Source organism: Sinocyclocheilus grahami, unplaced genomic scaffold (genome assembly GCF_001515645.1).
Source record: "Sinocyclocheilus grahami isolate Dianchi unplaced genomic scaffold, SAMN03320097.WGS_v1.1 scaffold90.1, whole genome shotgun sequence".
NCBI lineage: Eukaryota > Metazoa > Chordata > Actinopteri > Cypriniformes > Cyprinidae > Sinocyclocheilus > Sinocyclocheilus grahami.
Window position 1 is genome coordinate 370083 of NW_015505269.1, and position 26476 is coordinate 396558.

Consider the following 26476-nt stretch of genomic DNA (forward strand, 5'->3'; position numbering starts at 1 on the left):
AACAAACAATAGGTCAAGGTCAAGGAAAGCGTAATGAAAGTGACAACTAACTTTTGAATCAGGGCTTGAAAACCATAATTCAACATGTAGCGAATTGAGAAACATCTCTGTGCATGAGTTTGGGGAATGCACCCGTACCTGAAAGTTTATCTGAAATAAAACAAAAACAAAAGATACCTTTTCATCATCGTCAAACCTTCTCCATCAAGTGGGCTTGATGAGGTTTTTGTTCAGTTCAGTAGTTGGACCACAATGTGCCTTTTGAAAATAGTGAGTAGACAGGATCTTTGAGCACTGACAACGAGGGTGACGTCACTCAATCAAAAGCACAGTTTCACACAGGTGGGTGAGGGTCTTCATTGCCATTAGCAGCTTACCTATGGCATTTTTTTTCTTTACTAATATAATTTTTTCCAAGTAGAGCTACAAATGTGATGTTTATTGGTCTACCACATACGGTAGAAAAAAATCCATTCTCTCATGATTTGACACTTCGTATTTTTTCTCTTTACAAATGGATTGCGTACCCTTTGGGCTTACACAGTCTGGGAAAAAAATGTCAGATGAGACATAAAACCATAACAGTACCATATACAAATTACCATAATGATTGATAACTTTTTAAACCATGTGGGGAGGAATACAAAAGTCTTTTCAGGATTTTTTTTTTTACTCATGGACATCAACCCCATGCTTGCGTTTTTGTCATAAGTGGATACTGCAAATTTAAGCAATTGAGATGAATTTGTTTGTCGTAATATTCTCATTTATCACAGACAGCGGAGTAAACAATATGCGAGTACCTACTTGAATGCCTGTCGTTTTCATTTAGAAGATTGATGTTGGAATAAATAAGCTGTTCTATCCTTTGGGCCAATGATGGATTTCCTCAAAATGTGGGGCGAGAGTCTGGAGACCGCAGACCTACGGCGGTTACCTAACAAAGTACAAAGAGTTTTCGACCTGAATGACCTTCTCCGTGCCATCAATCTGCTGCGGTACATGGTCGATAGCGACCTCATGCTAACCAGTCATCGCTCAAAATCACACGCATCTCTTATAAATCATCCGCCTCTATTCATAAAAATAGACATCTGTCCAATTTCAAGATAAGGTGCCTTTGTGCCACCCTCTCCTTATACGAGTGACATTGGATTTCATATTTACGGTGATATAGCGGACAGAGAACCGAAACATGGTGTTTTTCATTTAGCCAAGCGCTTGTGTTTTTTTTTTGGACAGAAGTACTACAAAATAGTTAATTAAAAGGTCTCATGCATTAGGCTATAACCCACATTCAGTCACAATTGAAAAATGGCTACCGAATTCATTGTGCTGATTATTTTTTCCCCCCACACACAGCTGTATCCTCTCTCTCATCGAGCGAGAAAAGGGATCTGACCTTGGCATCAGATAGAAGGAAATACACGGACATACACTATACACACATTTGTGTTTCAGTATCACAAAATAGGAGGATCGACGGTTGCGTTTCAAACATGGAACTTTGACAGACTTCGTGGAGGCTTGCGAAATAAAGTCTCGGGACACGCGCACACTCATTCAAACTCACACAAATACGGACAATCACAGAGTGGCCAGTCCGATATCGTAAGTAAAAGTCTCAGTGTTGCTTTTATGCATTCTTTTTTTAAGTCCTTCTTAAAACTATTCTCGTTTATTGGCAATAAAAATTAGGGATGGCACTGTTTCAGGTTCCCCCCCCCCACAATTTGGTTTTCCAAGAGGTCAGTGTGGTCTTCGCCGCCATTTTCACAGGGTAAAAACACACCCAGCTTGTCAGGAAAGGACCTCTTAGTCATGGTGGTTCATGCTCTGACTTAGGAAAGGGACTGGGTGTGTGCTATAGGACAACAAGCCCCTCTCGTTTTACTCCACTAGAGGGAGCCGTTTTAGGGAGGGGAGGGTTCGCTTTAGCACCATGAGGAAGAGCGCTCCACTGCAGGCACCTGGGAGGAGTTCTGCTATAAAGTCTTGTTGGGGTCTCTGTCCTCTAGTCCCGCTAGCGTGGAATTGTGCTGGCCCTGCTCCAGCCCTGCGGTGGGCTGCTCGAGAGGGTCCCCGGGGTCAGTCCAGTTCACTGCCTCGTCATTGGAAAACGGGTTCAGTTCTGAGGGCTGCGAGGAAACCGGGTTTCGGCTTATGACTAGATCCAGTTTGTTCCCGGACTCTGCTATAAGAGGAACCACTAAACAGCAGTCAAAGTCTCTAGTCCGGACGTGGTTTATCTGTGGCACAAAGCAAGCATAAATTTAGATCACTAAACTCGAGGGGGGAGGGGTGAAATGGAATTTGGGCCCTATGTACTTGTTGTCCAATAATACCATGGGTCTGCATCACTGTAGCTCACCTGTAGAAGTCTATCGTATGGCTTGAGTCCTCCGATTTCAGCAGGGCCACCTGGACGGATATTGTTTACATAAACCCCCTTCTCCAAGACTCCGTCAGACACGCTAAACCCGAAGTCCTCAAGGTCCGAGTCCTTCAAAAGGCTCACCTATGAATGTGGGGGCAGTTACACACATTAAGCTGCTGTATAGCCAATTTATCAAGAAATGACTAAAACCTAAAAACCTGTATTCTCACCTTATGAAGCTCAACTGGGGTAGGCGACATGATGTCTTTAATCTCTTGCTTCATTCTCCTCATGGCGAAAGCTTTTCTGCCGACGTCGGTGGGCAGCGTGTTGCTGCGGTTGGCCTGTGTGTATTGTGGTTTGTTGCTGCCACGTTCCTGAAAGCTGGCCTGGCGGCCCAGATGGCTTCGGGTGGGTGCAGGATCGTGGTTTAAACTCAAAGAGCTGCCCGACATGATGGTGGCCTACAGGGAAAACCATGAGGAACGGAGCTGAATATGAATAAATATAAGTGCTGTAAAGGTTATGGAGAAAAATGCATTCAAAATACACCTTTATGTAAATGTTTGTGTTCAAAACTACTGTTCAAAAGTTAGGATCAGTATGTATTTTTTCATTTTTAATACTTTTCGTGCAAGGATGCATTCAACTGATCAAAAGTGACAAGTAAAGACATTTATATGGTGTCTTATATGTAATATAATATTAATATATTAAAATAGAAAAACGGTTTCACAATTTTACTGTTTTACTGTATTTTTGATCAACTGAATGCAGCTTGGTGAGGTTAAGATACTTTTAAAACATCACCTAAAAAAATTCTTACCAACTCCAAATTTTTGAACGATAGTTACATTGACAGTGAAACACCCATAAACACTCATTATGTCAGAGTTCAGACTAACAGTTTGTGTTACATTTGTTTAGTATGTTATAAGAAGCAAAATGCTGATGGACAACGATACACAAACTTTTAGTAACATGCATTTTTACACACTAATGGGCGGTTTGAACCGCTTCGACTTCCACCATGGCAAGCCATGGCAATGATTAAACGAACATTATGAACGGTGGGCATTTTTTTTTTTTTTATGTTTCTTGAAGTCCTTTGAAGATGATCTTCAAAAAGAACCCGGTTCTGGTTCGGCTTGTGCTGAGGACACTACTACACAAGACTGAAATATTTCCACAACAATAAGCCTTGCTGCAGCTCTTCCATCATGCTTAGCATGAGCCCACATAGCAACCTAGTTTTCAAATGTTTTTTTTTCGCAAGCTCTGAGTGAGTGCAAATGTTTTTTTGTAATTGTTATTTAGCAAAAAAGGTGTTTGTACTGATGCATTTAATTTCTTTTTCAGAAGAAAAATATAGGTTGTTGAAGTTAGCTTCTGAAAGCATTACCGATGATGTCATTTTCGTAAACGTTTTGGCAGTTTCTGACCTGTGAATTCTTTATGATTTTTTTAGGGGTTTCAAGCAGTGTTCTTATCTGGAATAAAAAAATAAAATAAATATGCTGAAAAACTTCTAATCTTAAAAACATACAATTAAAAATGTTACCTTGGTAACTAACTGAAATAAGATATGTTTAAGTTGAAGCAGAAAGCACACTAAATGACTAAAACAAAAATTTAAATGAAAACCAAAATATAAAAATAGGGGATTTTTTTTGGGGTTTCCAGCAGTGTTGTTATCTGGAGGAAAAATACAAATATTATTATAAAATAATAAAAATAAATAAAAAAACAATAAAATAAATATGCTGAAAAAATTTATCTTAAAAACTTAAACGAAAATTAAAAATGTTACCTTAGTAATTAACTAGAATAAGATGAAGCGGAAAGTACACTTAATTACTAAAACAAAAATTTTAATGCAAATCAAAATATAAAAATAAAAGCTAATTTAAAATATTAATAAATACTACAACAGTATATAAATAAATACTAAAATAACCCTGGTTTGCAGTGACTGGATAAAAAAAAATGGATTAAAACATTCTACATATTTGCGCTCACGAGAGCAATTTCTAACCGAAGAGCACAACTTGTAACTAAATTACATTCACTATAGAGATGTTCATTGTTCTTTCAATTTTTTTAATTAGATTATTTATTAATTAAGAATTAATTAAAATATTTGAATGATTTTACCATTACATCTTTTACATTTATTGAAACTTCCAGGTTTTTTTAGGTATATTTTAACTGGCATTTTAATTTTAAGTAATCAAACTTTTTTCTTATCTTTGCATACAGGTGCATCTCAATAAATTAGAATGTCGTGGAAAAGTTCATTTCAGTAATTCAACTCAAATTGTGAAACTCGTGTATTAAATAAATTCAATGCACACAGACTGAAGTAGTTTGTCTTTGGTTCTTTTAATTGTGATGATTTTGGCTCACATTGAACAAAAACCCACCAATCTCAACAAATTAGAATATGGTGACATGCCAATCAGCTAATCAACTCAAAACACCTGCAAAGGTTTCCTGAGCCTTCAAAATGGTCTCTCAATTTGGTTCAATAGGCTACACAATCATGGGCAAGACTGCTGATCTGACAGTTGTCCAGAAGACAATCATTGACACCCTTCACAAGGAGGGTAAGCCACAAACATTCATTGCCAAAGAAGCTGGCTGCTCACAGAGTGCTGTATCCAAGCATGTTAACAGAAAGTTGAGTGGAAGGAAAAAGTGTGGAAGAAAAAGATGCACAACCAACCGAGAGAACCGCAGCCTTATGAGGATTGTCAAGCAAAATCGATTCAAGAATTTGAGTGAACTTCACAAGGAATGGACTGAGGCTGGGGTCAAGGCATCAAGAACCACCACACACAGACGTGTCAAGGAATGTGGCTTATTGTCAAGAGGAAAATGAGAAACAAGAGACCAAAAAATGCAGATGAGCTGAAGGCCACTGTCAAAGAAACCTGGGCTTCCATACCACCTCAGCAGTGCCACAAACTGATCACCTCCATGCCACGCCGAATTGAGGCAGTAATTAAAGCAAAAGGAGCCCCTACCAAGTATTGAGTACATGTACAGTAAATTAACATACTTTCCAGAAGGCCAACAATTCACTAAAAATGTTTTTTTATTGGTCTTATGAAGTATTCTAATTTGTTGAGATAGTGAATTGGTGGGTTTTTGTTAAATGTGAGCCAAAATGATCACAATTAAAAGAACCAAAAACTTAAACTACTTCAGTCTGTGTGCATTGAATTTATTTAATACACGAGTTTCCCAATTTGAGTTGAATTACTGAAATAAATGAACTTTTCCATGACATTCTAATTTATTGAGATGCACCTGTACATGACTACAAAATTACTCAATACCTATCTCTAATGTGAATGTAAATAAGCTTGCAACAACATAATTGTGAATAAATGAAGGCAGAATCTTGGTGAACTACACCTTTAACACGTCATAATTCATTTCGAATACACCCCTAGGATCTGAAGTGGATGCCAGTAGTAGTTGTCTGTGACCCCCTCCCCCCTCCCCCCCTCAAGCAGGCCCCCAGCAAGAGAAACTGAGCCCCTTAGCACGAGAAGAGCACTTGGGTGCCAGCACTACAAGCAAAAGAGGAAGCCCAAAGAAAGGAAAGGGGTACCAAGATGGCCAGGTTTCTCTTATTCAGAAGCCTGTCTGGCTTGTCCTGAAAAAAGAAGGAGCTGTTACACAAAACCAGGGTTGGTACAGCATGCTACTGAAAAAAGATTGTGTAGGGGGGTTGATGAATGGAAAGAGCTAGAGGATGAATGTAGGGAGAGGGGAATGAACACAAACAGATGCCATTTTTCTTCCCGAGTTACCTCAAGTTCTCGCAGGATCCCGGATTGGCCACACGTTTCCAGGTCTTCGAGCGCTTGGGACCAGAAGTTCTCTTCCTGGTCTGGCTCAGTCCCGTCGTGTCCCACAGTGAACCTGTTTGAAACACAAATGGGACGTTTTAACCACTGGGTATGTCAAAAAAGCGGCAGCCAATGAGCAGGCAGGCGTCACAGTGATGAACGCAAGGGACGACCAATGATCTGTGCAGGCTATGGTGGGGCTCTTGAAGAGAGACACATACACACACACCCGGTGCAGTCGGACACACTGTGATGGGCGGTGATGTCCTGGTGGATTGTGGGGCTTTGGGTTATGAAGTGAAAGGGCCGGATTGGTTCGGGGAAGCAGTGCAGGTTAACAGGCACACAGCACTGAACCTCACCTGCTGTCTGAGATTAAACCGGTGGGCAGCGTGGATGCCCTGTAATGGGAAATCAGCTTCAATCAATAACACAAACGTCAAACCAGTTCACTCAGTCTGTCAGTGTTTTAGACTTGACATCTTGTATAGAACACATTTTGAGGGCCTTCATTTAAAAAGCATTATAAAACCATTCTCAAATGACAAAGAAATATGTGTTGGAGAAAACGAGGGAAGTTTTGCATTATGCAGTTCTTCTTATTTAAATACAGACTACAGAATGCTGACAATATTTGAAAAGACCAATACATTAAAGTTGCAGTAGTTTCTTTTCCTTAGAACAAGTTTATATTATGTTTTTCTAGAGTATATCTGATATAGATGATCTGTTGTAGCTACATTTGTAGCGGTTTAAAGTCAACAAGAAATGGTCTGCAATTCATTTAACCTCAATATTAGAGTGACACAAAAATTGTAGGGTGCAGTTTTACAGAGGCATTGCAACTACTAAAAAATATAGAAAAAAGAAAATAATAAAATAAATAATAATAATAATAAAAAATGTATAATTATTTCCCAAAATTTTGAAGTTTGAAAATCATCATCATATTTTAAAATAAAAATTATATACAGTATATATATATATATATATATATATATATATATATATATATATATACACATACATACATACACGTAAAGCATCAACTAGTGTTGTTAATGTTAACAAAGTATTAAAATCATTTTCAGTATTTAAAATTAAGCTGAAATACAATAAAATATAAATATTAAATGAATTAAAAACGTTGCCAATTAACTGAAATAAATTTGAAAAAAAGGTTTATTGTTGGTTTTAATTCATTTAAATAAAGTTTTAAGTTGAAGTTCTTAAACCGAAGTAAAAATAAAGCTAAACAGAAACATGAAAAAGCAAAACATAAAGATTATGAACACAAAATGACTAAACCTTGAATGATAATTAAAATGAAAACTGAAAATATTAAAATGATAAAAAAACTAATAATAAATATCATGATAGTATTAATACTAAAATAACATTCATGTCATCCTTAAAGTCCGCATGAAATCAAAATGGACTTTATTTACTTTATTAGCGCACATTGCTAGTCTTTATGTGAACAATTAATCCGTGCAAGTTAATCCGCTGAAAAAAAAAAAAATCTTGGTAATCAAAATCTGATAATTTGCTTCCGCTCTGGAATGGCATTCCTTTTCTGATGACGTCAGTTTGACGGCTTGGGCAAAATATCCTCAATCACACCCCTCCAACCATTAGGTTGCTATGAGAGGAGGAGCGCAAAAAGAAAACCATGCCCTCTATTCAATATTCCATTTCAGCTGGAAATACGTCACTACACTGAAATAAAGTCAGCAGCAACTTCCGGTTTACGCAGACTTTAATACCAAAACAAATCCCTCTAATAAATGCACAACTGATAAATCATAATCCTAATCTGGTTAATTCCCACTCATATGCTTTTCAGCCAATCAGCTACAACTACTGGATGAAAGCTCTGCCAGCTGATTAATATTTATGAGCCAGGCTGATTTATAATGTCTCCAATTTCAGTTCATTCCTACACCCCTGATTTTATTCATCAGGATTTAACTGGATTGTGAAAAGTTGGCAGAACTTGGCACATTATGCGCAGATGAACTGTGCACAGTAAGGCCAGGGATGTGTATTAAGAAACTAAGCAAATGAGGTCAGCGTTGATTTCATGTTGACTTTAAGGCAGCTCACAGTCACCATTAAATGGAAACGGTACAATCCTGTGAAGAAAACTCAAAGGGTGATCATAACTCCAGTGTCAGCTAAATACTTTAAAAAGGCCTTTTTCCTTCCTAAGAGCCGCTGGCTTCATTACTGTGCATAGGGGCCCTTTACTCCTTTGATCTACAGCACAATGAATCTGAATTACAAATATCCAATGGTATGAGCTAACAAAGAATAAAGTAAAATCACCCCAGAAACGATCGATCAAAGCTCCAGTAACAGTGCGTTTGACAATACAATGTGCTGCAGATTGTACCACGCAGATCAGTTATTATGACTGAGAGTCACATTTTGGGTTGAAACGAAGACTATTACACACAGAATTCAGAGAAATGTTGCTGAAGACCCACTTGATGTGAATATTAAAGTCAGTTCACTTCTAGAAATTGTTTTGATGGCCTCGTCTAAGATTGTCTTTTGAATTTAATGAATTTGAGAAGTCAACAAAACATTTTTATAGACATGGTTAAGCAGCATTGACTTCAATGCCTTTCTGTAGTCTGGCACTAAACTAGTCCATGATTCAATGGATACTGACACTTCAGTACTTCATTTTTAGGAAAATAAAGCGGTAATATGTTTTATGGAATAATAATGTCTGCAATGGCACCAAAGTTCATTGCTTCAATCTGTTTCACTCAGAAGCCTTGTGTACTCTGCTAATGTAGTATAAAATGCTTTCAATGAACTCAAGTCATCACATTAACCATCAAATAGACCTGGCAGCCTTAATATATTCTTAATATCTCACCCCAAAATGACGTTCTCTCATTATTTACCCATTATTTGTCATTATTTTCATGTTGTTCCAAACCCTGACTTCTTTCTGCTTAACAAAAGAAGAATCTTTGAAGATCTTTCATGTAGCTCTTGAACATAATGATAATTGATAAAACTGTCAAGGTCCATAAATGTTTCATGAATGAAAATAACAGCATAGGAGTTTGGAACGACATGATGACTAGTAAATAGTGAACTGATCCTATATAAAAAATTCATTATATGCTGGAATGTGTATTTAAACTGTTGTGTATAATTTACAAGTAGTATATTGATGTACCCGCTAGCGCTTGGCCTGTCCCAGTCATCCACACCGAGTCCAAAGTCTGGCAGGATGTTGTTCCTCTGCCGGCTGCTGTTCACCGGGGAGAGGCTGCCCCGGCCGGGCTTGGCATTCCTCCACTCATGACTGTGGAAACTGTAGCCCGATGCCTGGAAACCTGTGGGAGCTGAAACAAACACACACAAGCAGAGTCCAAAATTAATCTTTTGCTACTTCTGCCAATAGTGGGTGAAAATATCTAAATAATTCCACTGAAACAAAACTAATAAATAACAATAATAATAATAATAGTAGTAGTAGTAGTATAGTGGGCTGTTTGAGCTAAATTCAGTTCCATTCATTGTTCCATTGAAATAATAATAATGCTAAATTAAATTCAGATAAAATAGCTAAATAATTACATCGAAACAAAACTAATAACTAAAATAAACAACAACAACAACAATAATAATAATAGCAGCTAAATAATAATAGCTACATTCAGCTGAATTTCCAACTTCCATGGAAATAATAATAATAAGGCTAAATTCAATTTTTAAATAGCTATAAGATTCACTGAAACAAAACTAATAACTAACTAAATAATATTGATGATAATAATAATAACAATTTAGCTAAATTCAACGGAACTAAAATATTTCAGATAAAATAAAAACTCTAAAACTAAAATATAATCATTATTACAATAAGTAAATAAACAAACAAACAAACAAAAACAAAGAATAAAGTAAAATCACCCCAGAAACGATCGATCAAAGCTCCAGTAACAGTGCGTTTGACAATACAATGTGCTGCAGATTGTACCACGCAGATCAGTTATTATGACTGAGAGTCACATTTTGGGTTGAAACGAAGACTATTACACACAGAATTCAGAGAAATGTTGCTGAAGACCCACTTGATGTGAATATTAAAGTCAGTTCACTTCTAGAAATTGTTTTGATGGCCTCGTCTAAGATTGTCTTTTGAATTTAATGAATTTGAGAAGTCAACAAAACATTTTTATAGACATGGTTAAGCAGCATTGACTTCAATGCCTTTCTGTAGTCTGGCACTAAACTAGTCCATGATTCAATGGATACTGACACTTCAGTACTTCATTTTTAGGAAAATAAAGCGGTAATATGTTTTATGGAATAATAATGTCTGCAATGGCACCAAAGTTCATTGCTTCAATCTGTTTCACTCAGAAGCCTTGTGTACTCTGCTAATGTAGTATAAAATGCTTTCAATGAACTCAAGTCATCACATTAACCATCAAATAGACCTGGCAGCCTTAATATATTCTTAATATCTCACCCCAAAATGACGTTCTCTCATTATTTACCCATTATTTGTCATTATTTTCATGTTGTTCCAAACCCTGACTTCTTTCTGCTTAACAAAAGAAGAATCTTTGAAGATCTTTCATGTAGCTCTTGAACATAATGATAATTGATAAAACTGTCAAGGTCCATAAATGTTTCATGAATGAAAATAACAGCATAGGAGTTTGGAACGACATGATGACTAGTAAATAGTGAACTGATCCTATATAAAAAATTCATTATATGCTGGAATGTGTATTTAAACTGTTGTGTATAATTTACAAGTAGTATATTGATGTACCCGCTAGCGCTTGGCCTGTCCCAGTCATCCACACCGAGTCCAAAGTCTGGCAGGATGTTGTTCCTCTGCCGGCTGCTGTTCACCGGGGAGAGGCTGCCCCGGCCGGGCTTGGCATTCCTCCACTCATGACTGTGGAAACTGTAGCCCGATGCCTGGAAACCTGTGGGAGCTGAAACAAACACACACAAGCAGAGTCCAAAATTAATCTTTTGCTACTTCTGCCAATAGTGGGTGAAAATATCTAAATAATTCCACTGAAACAAAACTAATAAATAACAATAATAATAATAATAGTAGTAGTAGTAGTATAGTGTGCTGTTTGAGCTAAATTCAGTTCCATTCATTGTTCCATTGAAATAATAATAATGCTAAATTAAATTCAGATAAAATAGCTAAATAATTACATTGAAACAAAACTAATAACTAAAATAAACAACAACAACAACAACAATAATAATAATAGCAGCTAAATAATAATAGCTACATTCAGCTGAATTTCCAACTTCCATGGAAATAATAATAATAAGGCTAAATTCAATTTTTAAATAGCTATAAGATTCACTGAAACAAAACTAATAACTAACTAAATAATATTGATGATAATAATAATAACAATTTAGCTAAATTCAACGGAACTAAAATATTTCAGATAAAATAAAAACTCTAAAACTAAAATATAATCATTATTACAATAAGTAAATAAACAAACAAACAAACAAATAAATACATAAATAAATGAATGAACAAATACAAGCTGTTTGACTAAATGAGATCACAATGTTACTTGCATTTGGCACTTGGAATGTACTTTTGTACCCTGCACACAATTAGCCTGCTGATAAAAGAAAAAAGCTACGGCAATAAACTGTTCCCAAAAGAGAGTACATGTATGCATTATGCTGCACTCTCGCACAACACCGACACAGAAGCTGCTGGATGCACAGGTTCCCAGGCTCCCATCATTAATCTGGATCAGGACTGCTGGAGGGCAGAGTGAAGACTATAGGGAGAGCAGAGAACAACATGCTGGCTGTGTTCACACACTCATCTCCGGAGGGAGCCACAGCATTGTGTTTCATACGCTTCGCTCCGATTCTCCCTCGGTGACCACCGCCAAACGCTGCATAGCCTCGGGGTTTTCAGATTCACCAGCTATTCAATAAGGATTAACTGCTTGTGATTTGCTCACCCCTCAGGGCTTGAGAAGGTGGAGGAATCCTTAATAAGACTCTCGATAGCTATTTTAGTGTTGAGTCCCTTTTTCAAGAAAGAAGTGTTTGAAATGCTGAATGATGATACATTCAGACATTAATATCCCTCTAACTGCGCATGTGCAGCCGATGTGCATGCTACCGATGTTGCTCCTACGCAGACAGCAATGTGCAGAAGCCAGACAAACAAAACCAGCAACAATGTCTCGAATCCGAGTTAAAACTTCTAGCTGCATTTACACTGATTTACAGATATAAGATATACATCAAAAAGACAAAACAGGTCATCTTGAAAAATCAAGACACAAAAATAACAGTAAGTCCTGGTTCTTAATGGGTTTTGCTATCAAATTTGTTTATTTTATAAAAGTCATAGAAATCATTTATTAATATTACCACTAACAACATATGCTAAATAAATTAAATAGGCAGAATAGGAAAATGTAATACATTGAATAAGAAAATGCACAAACATCAGAAGAGTGATGTAGCCTGAACCTGTATTTAACGTCTTATATAAAAATAAATAAATAAAATAAAATGTATTCATATATTTAAACTATTCTTTAAATAATTAATTTTCAAATCATAAATATTTATTTGTTTTATTATTATTATTATAAAAGATACCTAGCAAATATGCTATATTATATGGTTTATTTTATAAAAGTCATAGAAATCATTTATTAATATTACCACTAACAACAAAAGTATATGCTAAATAAATTACATCAAATATGTTTTACTCAGCAAGAACAAAAATGAGATTGAATATTGCATACAGGCAGACCATTAATCGTATTAGACGTCAGACATATGGTTTCTTTAACTTTCCCAGGTATCAAGTTCAGAGTCAGTTTTGGCCTTATCTCTGGATACAGCTGTACTAGTTGAATCCCATGAGAGCCAATAGTTTGCCAGCAACCTTAAATTTATGCTCTGTCCACATCATCCATAATTTAAGGGGCTGATTGCTGCTCCTGTGAATGGTTTCCATATCTCTGCAACCATCTGAGATTCATTTATGTATGGAGCAGCGAGAGAAAGACAGCAGCGCTGCCTGAGGGGGGAGAGCAACCATATGAACCTGTTAACATGAGCGGAAAGTGTCTTTCCACCCCATCAGAGCGAGAGACACGGAAAATGACATACGAGATGAAAGGTGTTTTTGAGGAGGTGTATGTCAGCAACACTGGGATGAATTAATCATCTCTACATGAATTAAAAATTATGACATTCAAATTATATTCATATTAACATTTGCATTTCCAAAAGGAAATAGTGCTTGCATATTCACTGTTGTTATCATTATTACAAACAAACTAAATTATTTTTAATTTAAATTTAATTGAAGTAAAATACCAAAATTATTCTATTGAAAAAAAATGAAATATATTAATATACATTTTTTATTATCATTACTGTATTCAATTTAATATGTTCAATTTAAATTCAGTTTAACTGAAATTGCTAAATGAAAATTGCTATTAATATTAATAATAATAATAATAAAATTCATTTGAGCAAAAATAGCTAAATTATTAATTGAAACAAAAATAACAAATTATTTAAAATTTTTAACCAAACATTTATTACAAAAAAAAAAAAAAAACATTTGTGTGTGTGTATATGGATTAAAAATGACCAGCCAACTGGTGATTTCACAGTTTTACTTGGTTTTGGCACAAGGTAGCATATTAATTGTATATACATTGAAAAATAAAATAAATAAATAAATATAAATATAAATATATATATATATATATAAATAAATTTTCCTAAAGCATGCCTAAACATGAAATTATCTACAAAGCTAAATTTGCAGAGAATTGTGGTGAAGAAATCTTACTCCTTACATACTTACATTTGTTTGTAGATAATTAAACCTTGAGAATCAGTTAGCAAACTGTTATTTCAGTGCTTTCAATTATTTTCACTGCTTTGCATATACACGGTTAAGCGTGGGAGTAATGCTTATATGTATTATTCATAAATGAATAGGAAGCATTTCTCTGAATTAAACATTCAAATGTGTGATGTGCCTACTTGGCATTCTCAGAGCAAGCGATGATTGTGATTAGTTTTGACCAGGAGGCCTCAGTGTCAGGAGAGCTGACTGCAATTCAAACACATTACTGGCGAGTTATCCAAATGGCCGTGTGTATCCCAGCGCTCATTAGGACTAATTTTCCACTTAGTAAAATAATGCATTCTTCCATATTAGCCCCAGCACTGTACCACCAGCTGGCCTAATAAAAGACACGTATCCCACTGCAGATTATTCCAAATAATTACTAGAGTAAATACATATCTGCGGGTCCAAAGAGAATGGAAAACTCAATTAAACCTACATTAGACCTGCTGGGACTCATCAGAACCCCCAGGATGCAATGGGACCAACACTGTTGGTGTTGTAGCTAATGTGAGAGAACAGGTGGTGTAACCATGGTGACTGTGAGGAACCCATACCAGGTTAAAAAAGCCTGTATTGTGCGTCATTGTGATATTAAAGGGACAAATTCTGTCATTATTTACTCACTCTCTTGTCATTATGTTGTCAAAAAGACAACAAAAAGCCCCATAAAAGAAAAATGTTGTCCTGAACAGGCTACTCAATACAATAAAAGTAAATGGGTATGAGGATTGTTAAGCTCCAAAAAGGACAACACATAGGTCTTAAAAGAACCATAAAAGTGATTGCACAACTTAAAATAATACGTTTTCTTAAGTCATAAGATCTGAAATCTCATTTGCATTTGCAAACATTCAAATCATCATTGTGCTTTATTTGAATATATCCAGATGCCAATGAGATTGGAGTGCTATGATGAATTTCGTCATTTTGCAGCTCAAATTTTATTGCAAAAAGAGTAGCAAAAACATTTTGCTAAAGCTCTTTTTTACTGTTTTCTGGAAGAAAATATGGAATGGCATGAGTATGCGTAATTGATGCTAAAATATAAATTTTTGAATGAAGTATTCTTTTAACGTTTTCATGACAATGCTTTCCTTGAGCTTGAGGCTGCTGGGATCATTTCTATGCCAAATTATTAACTAGAAACCAACTTTGACTCCTGCTTGTCTCTGACCAATTGTCATTTTGTTTGCAATTAGAAACCGAAAATGCCTGCTGGATATATATATATATATATATATATATAATTTTAAACATAATTTACAGAAGTAAATTTTGGTTTCACGTTGTTATGCTGAAGCATGTAGCTCCAATCAAATTTTTGCCTAAAGGGTACTGAGACTTATTTACTGTGATAAAGCTTATTCAAAACCTGAAAGGTAGAAACACTAATAGCATTTCGTAAAAAGTTCTAAAACATTTTTAAAACCAGTAACACTCAAATTTACCTTGGGTGCTGAAGGGGGCGTCCATGGCAGAGCCGTCCCAGGATTCCACTGCGCTGTCCACGCTGGGAATGGTGGTGGAATAGATATCTGAGAGTTTACCGGGTTTCTGCCCAGCCTGACTGTCATCCTCCATATCGCTCAGATCATTCAAACGCCCCGTTACTGAAGGCTGCTTCGGGCTTGCCACTATAGAAAGAAGGAATAAAGACAACGATTGACTCGGCCCACGGATCACAGTCAATAGACCAGAGAGATCCAGACTTTACTGGATATTGGGCCCACAAATCAGTGCTCATTTTATCTTTTATTCTTTGATAAGGAACTTTACCTCTTCTACTGTCAGTCTACAGTATATGATAGATGGAGACAAAACTAATCAGACCTTATGCTTTAATGACTCACGGCTAGGCAGCTTTATTGCGTTTTAGAGCTACCAAGATGTACAGTTATGTGGGAGTTAATGGGTGAGAGAAAGAGCGACAGAGACAATAAGAGTGAAAGAATGTGCCAATCAAAAGTTTGGGAAATATAAGAAGACAATAATGTTTTAGAAAAGTAGTAAATTATTCAAATTTTAAAAGAACACAAAAACAAGTATGAGAATAAATTAACCAAAAAAGGTAAACAATTAAAACAAACCCTTCACTATACACCCCAAAACATCAAACAATCAAATAAATAAATACATTTTATACAAATAATAAAATAGTTATTTTGTAAAGAGATTCATAGATGGGCACTATTTATATATTTGTATAAAAAATTAGCACAAGCCTTCAGCTTGTAAGGTTTTTTATGAGAAGGGAGTTCAGCCCTTTGACTGGTAGTGTACAAATAAAGAGCCATTTGGCTGTAAGTGTGCATGTCAGCACTCACATTCTCCCTGCTTCTTGATCTTCAGTGTGACGGACTCCCCTGCCATCTGCAGCAGGTGGATGGCCTCACTGAGAGGTTTGCCCTTCAGACTGTTGCTGTTAATGGCCAGGATGCGATCACCAATGTGGATGGCACCGGTCCTGTGGAGACAAGAGCACACCAAATAACTCTTACATGGAGAGAAAACGTGAAAGAAAAGGAACCGAAAGGAAAACAAATAGTAATGGGATAAAAATACTAGAGATGTCAATTTAATCCACCATTGACCATTTGCTAAGTCCCTTAAAAAATATATTTTTTTTATTTAGCAACTACTTTAGCATGCCATCTGCCATGTTTTTTTTCTATTTTTAATTTAAAAAAATAGATTTTCTAGTGTATATCTGTGGAAGAACTGTTTCTTTTGGATAATTTATATATAGGTGTATAATTGCAATATAAATTATTTAAATTACTGAAGATAATTAAATAAATTATTGATTTATTATAATACATTCTAATTTTGTTATATTTAATTAATATTGCAATTTCATATATACACGCACACAAAATGCAATATTAATTAGGTTTGAATCAGAAATATAAATATTTGCTGAAGATAATTTATATACAGATTTATACATATATTGTTATTATTAAAAATTATGTTGTTATAAATATAGAATTTTCAGATTGCATATATTTACTTTGATTAATCAGCACATTATGTAATTTGATTAAAATTGCTAATTGATTGACAAACCTAAAAAACATAACTAAAAATGAAAGCGAGAAACAACTGATTATGCTTACAGAAAGCAATAAACTAGAGAGTAGTGGTGGAAAGAATCGGAAAGGAAGTATAGGCAATTGGAGAAAAGAATGATGGAAGATAATAGAAGTGGTGCATCCAGAAAAAAAAAGCAAAAAATGAGAAACGGAAAATATAAGGGATTGGCAAAATGGAGATATTCACATGCATAATACAAAAAATGGGATATTGGCTCTGTGATCCATTTCAAAAATGGATACTGCACCTACCTCTACAAATCATACACCTTATCATCCAAAGCAGAACAAAACCTCCATATCCTGGGCCCACAATGCATTTCAAAAATCTAAATGTCAGATGTCAGACATTTCATTTTGCCCAAAGTGACTTAGTGCATTCAAGCTGTATATTATATCAGTATGTGTGTCCTTGGGGGATTCTCGTGCCAGCTGAGCTACAGGAATCATAATGTAAATTCATTATGAGACTGAACTCATTTTGCATGAGCTCAGCAAACAGACGTGACTACAGCAACAGCAAAATCCACTTTAAAGTGTTCTATAAAATATTAGTTGCGCTGATTCATAATGCTCAACATCAATTAAGAGGTCAACCTGCCCGTTTTGACATGGCTTGCACCGAGAAGGAAATGCGCTAAAGAGAAAAATAGAGGAAAACTCACAGATCCTCGGGGCAATCGTTGTCATCTCCCACCCCCATCTACATACTAACGAAGCGCTGATATGCGTCAGATCACAGCAGCTCTGGCTGTATACGTTTGTGTGTGTGTGTGTGTGTGTTTATTTTTATATGCTGGGGGGTCTGGGAATGTTCGTTAACATGAGGTCGGCTCTTTACGCCTTTGTTTTTTTTTGACTATGGACTAATGGAGAGATGGGAGGGAAATTACCCCCATTTAGCACGCCAGTCAGCACGGCCTCTCTCAGTCTGATGATTTGTTGTCACAGCTCTAAAAAAGGCCTTGTAAAAAATGAATGTCGACCTTAATGTTCCCAGCGAGAAAGATCTAAACGAGCCTCTGGCTTTGGACGCGAGGAACTGAAACACACAAGGTGCCATTTCATGGACACAATAGATGTCCTGGATGAAATATGAATGCCAAATAAAAGTGATTCGCAGTTCTGCTTTGTAGTGCGAGCATAACACCTCTGTGGCAAAGGATTGTGGGTGAATGCTTTGGAGAAAGATGGATGAGGGCTCCAAGGGTTTCTAATCGGATAATTGAACCAAACGAGCATTAAATTGGAGCGATTAAACCTCATTTTCTTCTATGTGCACAATGCTAATAGTGTTAAGGATGAATTGTGAGGTTGCGGGAGCAAGGGGAGATGTGTATGTCGTTGTAGCCCGCCAGAAGAAGTGAAAGGTTTACCAGAAGATCTTTTGGAGATAATAAAGATCTCCCTGTGACATTTCCAGCAGCTGAGCCACTTCAAACCCTCCCAGTCTCAACAACTTGAAATATAGGCTAGTTGTGTTTAAGAAAGTCAGTTGGGTTTAGAATGACATAAGGTTGACTTTTTAATGAACTATCTCTGTAAAAAGAAGGATGTCAGGAAGGAACATCATACTTTAATCTGTTGAAAAAAATCATCAAGCAGTAGCTATGCACTAAGGCTGGGCGATATATCAGATTGGTTGAATATATTCATGATTTTGTAGGTGATATAAAGCTATGATTAATTTATTCTGTGAACGAACGTGTGCAATAACAGGCTTGACCCATAAATGAGTAGAATTAGCTAGCAATGTGATCTCAATATCTCGGCTCCTTGTTAAATCAAACTTTTATGTTCAATTTTGACTGTCAGTCATCTTTCTAAAGTACTATTCATTTATTAATGTGCGAAACCCTAACCTTTAAGCAACACTGTGTATATCATGATGTTTTTAATGTGCTTTTAACTCTCCATTAAGTTCTCTAAAGAGCGTGTCAATAAAATAATTTTCCAATCTATCCTTGTCTCATGATTTGCAAATATCAGATTGAAAAGACTGATCGTCTGTCTATCCTATCTCAGATTTAGACTGAGGAAGAGCTGGTAAGATCAATTCATTTCCGTGAATCATTTCAATTTGTCAGTCTCAATTAACCAATTCATTACTTTGATTCAACAGTTCACCCAGGACAATTAATCAAAAATGTTCATGAAAGTCCCTTTTTCTCCCATATATATATATATATATGTATGTGTTATAAATTACATACCCACATATATACCACATATATATTTAAATATTATTTATAAAATGTACATATATAATGTATATAAGATTTTATTATATGGTTATTATATTAATACATCATATATTATTAATATAAATATATATACATTTATATACTCATGTAAGGTGAAAAATATCAAAATATAATTGTTTTCTCTACATTGCCCAGCTCCACTTTATACATCTTTTTTTCTGTCCTTAAAGTCCACCTGTAGTCAAATATTTTATTCCTTAAAACTTATCTTTGATCATCAAAATTACATATTTAAATGTTTTTTCTTGTGAAAATAATTTTCTCATTCCTTAAAATAGCTTAAATGCAACTCTACACCCTTGCCTCATTTACTATACGTGGTTCGATGAATATGCAAATTAGCCCCACCTTCACTCAGTCACACCAGCCAGTGCCTCCTGATCCACTGAACTGTAGTAAGCGCAAAACAATGGCATACACGGATAATGACTGATTAAACTATCTTTTTACTAGCGGACAACTACAGTGAATACTGTAACATTCGTTAAAGTTACTTACTTGACGATGTTGTGTCCTAAAATGCCTTGAAGACTGGAATGCAGCTGTTTGTGTGAAGTGCAGACGCTGCTGCGGGAGAGGTGGGTTTGACTCCGGGCTACTTTTACACTGTTGCCACGGGTTATAATGCAAGTTAGCGGTTCTAAATTCACATTAAACCACAGCTTCATTGGTTTTTTGCTCTAATTTATTTTTGGTTTTGGGCTGGTATTGGTATATTTTGCATGCTAGTGATAGAAATCGATCCCTTGACGTGATTGATTATTGTTTTGGGATGTAGCAAACCGATGGCTGTTTCAAACCGTATTTCTGGGTCAGCCTTTGGGAGACTACAGTTTTAAGGAGAAAATACTCAGCAATGGTGTTGATTAATAGATTGGCACATGGTTTGTCTAAAAGTATATTAAAGACACCATATAGACAAATAAACAACATTAAAAACTTGATTTTCACTACAGGGGGACTTTAAGGGATTCATAGCTAATAATGCTGCCATGTTTTTTCTCATCTCATCCTTTTTCTGTCCTTGCCGTATCTTTGAAACCAGATTACATTAGAGTAAGCTAATCAGTCAGGTCCTAATAGCTTATTCTTTATCTTGATCCTGGCAAACAAACGTTTGCATTAGACGTCTTTGCTGAGGTCTTCTATTCTGCCATGGTGGCTTTTAGTGCTAATCCGTGTGGGGTTTGTAGTTGCAGAGGCTCAGAGGTACCTGAGTTGTCCTCGTCCTTGCGGATCTTGAGTTTAACCAGGTCTTCGCACTGCTGTAGGATTTGAACGGCGTCCTCCATGGAGCAGTTGTCCAGACGGATGTTGTCTATTGCCAAAAGCTTATCCCCCAACTCCAGGGTGCCCGTCCTTTGAAATAGGACAAGAAAAAAACCCCAGTTACAATCATAAATGTTTCTGATTTTTTAAACTAACATTGCCTCAACCATGCAACACATCTCCATTTCGTCTTGTGATATTTTGAAGGAAAGGTTATTTTCTCCCTTACGCAGATATTTACACTCATTTCATTGTAGTCTGAGCTCACATTCTGCAAGAAAACACATCCATTATTCAGTGTATTGACCACGGTATAGAATAAAGAGCAGCCAGAGGCACTGAGGTAGATCTGAAGCGAGAAAAAAAAACAAAAAACCAACAACTGACTTTTATCGTATTGGCCATAATTGTGTGCCGTTCTATATTCAGATTAGACACCGAGATCTAATCCTGCCTGAATTCACAATTATTCCACCACTTCATGATATTAAATGGCTCAATTATTTTTAGGCTCTTTTAATAGAGCTGAAATAGAGGAGAGCTAGATGTGAAAGACTGCGAGTGCCAAGGCCATCTTACTCGGAGGCATCTAAATACAGAGACGGACAGACCCGTATTTAACCACTCCACTGTGTACACAGAGGTTCATAACCCAATTCTCTTTGCTCCTCGCATAATTATCAAGTAAACATATGTTCTATTATGTAAAAGCATGGGAAATTAGAGTATGTGTGCTGAAAGAAAGTAATTATACCAGTATAAAGCCTCCCCCAACAACCCTAACTATTACCATGGAGAATTTGTTTCTTTTTTCAGCTTTGTTAGAAATTAAAGTTGAGCTTGAGAAAGGAACGTATATTTCTGTTTTTAACAAAGAAATTATATATATTTTTTAATCAAGGATCAATTAAATTGGTCAAAAATGAAAGTAAATAAATGCTTAATGCTTAAAGTAAATACATTCTTGTGAACTTTCTAATTATTAAATAATCTTGAAAAAATGTATAAAGGTTTCTACAAAAATATTAATTGTTTTCAACATTAATAATAAGAAGAAATGTTTCTTGAGCACTAAATCAGCATGTTAGATGATTTCTGAAGGACCATGTGACACTGAAGACTGGAGTAATGAAACTGAAAATTCTGAAAATTTTAATTCAGAAAAATGTTAAAAGATATTAAAATAGAAAACAGTTATTTTAAATTGTAATAATATTTCACAATATTACAATTCTAACCGGTTTTTTATCAAATAGATGCATACTAACATAAGAGATTTCTTTCAAATAAATTAAAAATCTTACCAACCTGAAACTTGTATACAGTACTGTACCTCGAGCTACGAGTGAAAAAAATTGTAAGCTATTCAGTACAGCTAGATTAGATTTTACTGCAAACAGCCCCGTATAGACCTCACAATCAACAACAATGCAGTCAAACTGCACTCGACACCTTTCCTCAGGGCATCCGCTGAGATTTATGTCAATATGGAGGGTTACACGTTCTCCCAGCCGCACTCAATCAGAAGCTCTCCTCTATAGCCTGGAGAAAATTAGCATTTATATGCATAAGTAAGCTTTCGCAGGTCGATGCAGATAGCATATGCTCATAGTCTTGCTCAATTCTGTGCGCAGATGTCATTACATTCGCCATTTGGGTCTAGTCGATGCTATTTAAGGCACGGGTGAAGTGCTGATTTGGATGAGAGTGTGCCAAGCTGAAGTTTCAGCAGCCATTATTCCAGTCTTCAGTGTCCCATGATCCTTCAGAAATCATTCTGATATGCTGATTTGGTGCTTATTATTATAAATGTTGCAAGTTGTGCTGTTTTTTTGTGGATTCCCCCCCCCCAAAATTGATATTTGATGAATAGAAAGTTCAAAAGAACAGCTTTTATTTGAAATATAAATATTCTGTAACATATTAAATGTCTTTTGATCAATTTAATGCATCCTTCACTCTTAAAAATAAAGGTGCTTAAAAGTTTCTTCACAGTGACACCTTTATTTTTAAGAGTGTTGGTAAATAAAAGTATTACTTTCTTTAAAAAAAACCTAACTGTCCCCAACTTTCGAAGCATATAATATATACCATACAAAATACAAAAATAAGTAATGTTAGGCAACTCAAAGCAAGCACAATCAAGCTTTTCAACGGTCTTTTTTGTATTTTATTATATTTTTTTAACTTATGCTGAGTCAAAATGTTCAGAGGATGTTTTTTTTTTTTAGAGCGTGTTATATTGAGTGAAACATTGTGCACTTGGGTAGAAAATGTAATCCATCTATTATGTATTTTTCTTTAATATAGCAAAACGTCAGATGCAGGTGGGTGTAGGTAGGCTGTATACTGCACAAGTTATTATGCAGGAGATTAGTGTTTCTATAGAATTTAAATTTTTTACAATTTACATCTATACAATTACATTTTAAAGGAGATATGGTGCAAGACAATGATTTAAGGCGGTACCTGTGCGCCACGCTGCCTTTCTTTATGTCAGAGATGATGAGTGCATCTCCGGGCTTCCTACTGGAAGGAGCTGTGAAGAGAGAAGGGAACAATCAAACTTGTTTAATGGCAAAACCTCAGTCATTTTATGTAGCCAACACTGCTGATTATCTAACTCTGAGTCATTCTTAGTTAACAGCTTAGAAGTTTTTTTTAAAGGTACAATACTTTTAAAGCAGGGGTGCCCAAACTCGGTCCTGTAGGGCCGGTGTCCTGCAGAGTTTAGCTCCAACTTGCCTCAACACACCTGCCTTTAAGTTTCTAGTATGCCTAGTGAGAGCTTGATTATCTGGTTCAGGTGTGTTTAATTGGGGTTGGAGCTAAACTCTTCTGGACACTGGCCCTCCAGGACCGAGTTTGGACACCCCTGTTTTAAAGGTTCAGCCTTGATGACAAAAGTGTTTCAAATTGGAAAGAGAAAATCTGATGACACAGCAAGAGCTTTGTATTGACTTGTAGTGCCTCTCCGCTCCAGAACTAGTTGCTTTTGGTAGCATGAACAAGTACTTGTCAGTCCAGTCAAGTCAGAACTGATGGTTTTGTTGTCTATTTGACATTTTTCCAGCTTGGAGAATGACATGACACTGTAAAAGATGCCACTTTGAATGACTGACAATGGAGATGCACATTTTCCACAGTGCCAGGTGGATGACAGTAATACAGCAAATAATAGAATATATATAAAAATGACAGTCTTTAACCATAAAGAAAGAGCTCTGCAGAAAAAATTTTTTTTGTTTGTCTTAGTGGGTTTAAAAATCATTTAAAACCAGCCAACAGACCAGCCTGACAAGCTAAGACCAGCAAATAAGCTTAGGCTTTGGATTAAACTGTTTTTTTTCCCCACTAGGGAAGTCCAGGATAGTTGTTTTTAACCATTTTGACTCCCCCATCATCCAATTAAATATTCAAAGCTCCCCCATATACAGTACTGTAAGCTTTTTTCTCTAGGATATCTGCAGTAATTATGACAAACCTGCTTATTTCTAAAATTTATATTAACAGAACCTCTGAGTTTTTTTTTTTGTTTGTCTTAGTGGGTTTAAAAATCATTTAAAACCAGCCAACAGACCAGCCTGACAAGCTAAGACCAGCAAATAAGCTTAGGCTTTGGATTAAACTGTTTTTTTCCCCACTAGGGAAGTCCAGGATAGTTGTTTTTAACCATTTTGACTCCCCCATCATCCAATTAAATATTCAAAGCTCCCCCATATACAGTACTGTAAGCTTTTTTCTCTAGGATATCTGCAGTAATTATGACAAACCTGCTTATTTCTAAAATTTATATTAACAGAACCTCTGAGTGTTCGATATAAATTGAGTATATAAAGTGTTTGATGACCAATATTTAACTATTTTATGAATCCAGATGTAGTTATGTTTTATACATAATAGTAAATAATTGCTGTATATTACTATGTCACGATCTCCAGCTGGAGTGCCCATGTGCTCCTCTAGAGGGCAATGCATCCCATACCTTTGCCACTCAATCCCGGACTCCATTTCCCATAACCCCCTGCCTAGGATCTGATTAGACACACACCTGTTTGCAATTAGGAAGACTATTTAAGTTGGACACTCTCACACACTCATTGCTGTGTCCTGTTTTTGCTGTTAGTGGACAATTCTAAGTGCATCTTTGTTTCCCTGTTTTCTTAGGGTGTACTCACACTAGGCACGGTTGCCTTGAACCGAGCCCGAGCGCGATTATCCCCCCTCCCCCACTCCCCTGCTGGCCTGCACTCACACTTGCACTAAACTTTCTGGGCCAGAGCACGCTTACGTCATGTACGAGATAAAGGAGAAAACCACTTTTGCTAATATTCTGTCGAATAATTAATTATAATTAATTTATAATTTATGTTGTGCATTGATTTTCACTTGCATGTATCAGAGAATTATTACGGAGGCAGCTGACGTTAATTAAATAATTTGCAGCTTTACTCACAAACTACATTTCCTGTTCATCAATAAAGGTGAGAACCAGAGCCATTATAAACCTAAATATACTTGATTGAATTAAATTAATTGAAAAGTGTAGTGTAGTAGTAATAGAATATGTTTGTGGTCGTAATGATGACAGTAGCGCAGTATCTGTTCCGTGCTCTGGCGTGGTTAGCACTCACACTGCATGCGTACCGTGCCCGAGCCCAACCGAACCGTGTCCCTGGCCCACCTCTTCCAACTGAGCCCAAACGAACCGTGACCTTCTCCCTGTTATTTGGATTACTCTTTTGTCTTGCCTTGGATGTAGCTGTTTGCTGGTGTTTGCCCTGTATGTTTCGAGTACACTCTTTAATAAAGCTCACATTTGGATCCCCTACTCAGTTGTCACACCATCCATAACAAATAAACTATTAAATATATAATAGTATAAATGCTGCCAGCTCTCTAGGATTTGGACCACAGCCATTACATCAGTGTGAAACAGACCTTTTTAGCAGCTCTAGTCGTATTGTGGAGCACAGGGGACAGATGTGAGTGCATAATCACATGTCATATGGTCCCTACTCCACCAGGAGCATCTGGAGGTGTGAAATCAAACTTCTCGAGTGACGTGTCGGAGCATTTTTCTCTCAGTCAGAGCTCGGGGTGATTCATGTTCGTTTAATGCGTCACAGACAGACTGGAAGGTCGTGTCTTTTTCACTTCGAATAAGAAAAATAAACTCTTTTGTTAATCCTGCTCACTTTTCTACCTAATATGCCTTCCAGATGGTGGTACAGCTTCATCATCATCAAATCTGATGCACCGTACAGCCTGCCAGTGATGGGGAATTGTCCTGTGCTGCCCTGTGGGGATCTGTTCTTTAAGCTTTATGCATTGAGATGCCAAGCATGCGAACAGACAGTCCCAGTGGTTTTCTGTGCTAGGTTGTTATGGTTAGAGAACAACCCTGCAAGCTCCAATTGACAGAACAGCTTGATAACTTGAGAACTTGATTAGTATGATGGAATATCTCAAAGAATAAACAATAAATTAATAAATTAATAAAAAATATAACAATAATGAATAATATTTTTCATCTTGTTGAAAATACAAAATATGTATTTTTTCTGTAAACAAATAGAAATATATGTAATATATATATATATTTCTCTCTCTCTCTCTCTCTCGTTCTCTCTCTCTTGCTCTCTCTCTCTCTCTCTCTCTCTCTCTATATATATATA

The 26476-nt window shown here is 36.2% G+C and overlaps 1 protein-coding gene across 1 annotated transcript in view; it reads right to left on the bottom strand.

Annotated features, from left to right (window-relative positions):
* The window catches only part of LOC107587171 (glutamate receptor-interacting protein 1-like), a 164652-nt gene continuing 138176 nt past the window's right edge, over positions 1-26476 (bottom strand). The window contains exons 15-25 of the mRNA XM_016274838.1: positions 23268-23337; positions 20684-20888; positions 18252-18307; positions 16498-16637; positions 15622-15807; positions 11048-11216; positions 6600-6638; positions 6199-6310; positions 2608-2841; positions 2372-2518; positions 1-2249 (exon numbers count right to left, since the gene is read on the bottom strand). Of these exons, the coding sequence (XP_016130324.1) occupies positions 1986-2249; positions 2372-2518; positions 2608-2841; positions 6199-6310; positions 6600-6638; positions 11048-11216; positions 15622-15807; positions 16498-16637; positions 18252-18307; positions 20684-20888; positions 23268-23337 (1622 nt within the window). The 3' untranslated portion in view covers positions 1-1985. The remainder of the gene's footprint in view (positions 2250-2371; positions 2519-2607; positions 2842-6198; positions 6311-6599; positions 6639-11047; positions 11217-15621; positions 15808-16497; positions 16638-18251; positions 18308-20683; positions 20889-23267; positions 23338-26476) is intronic.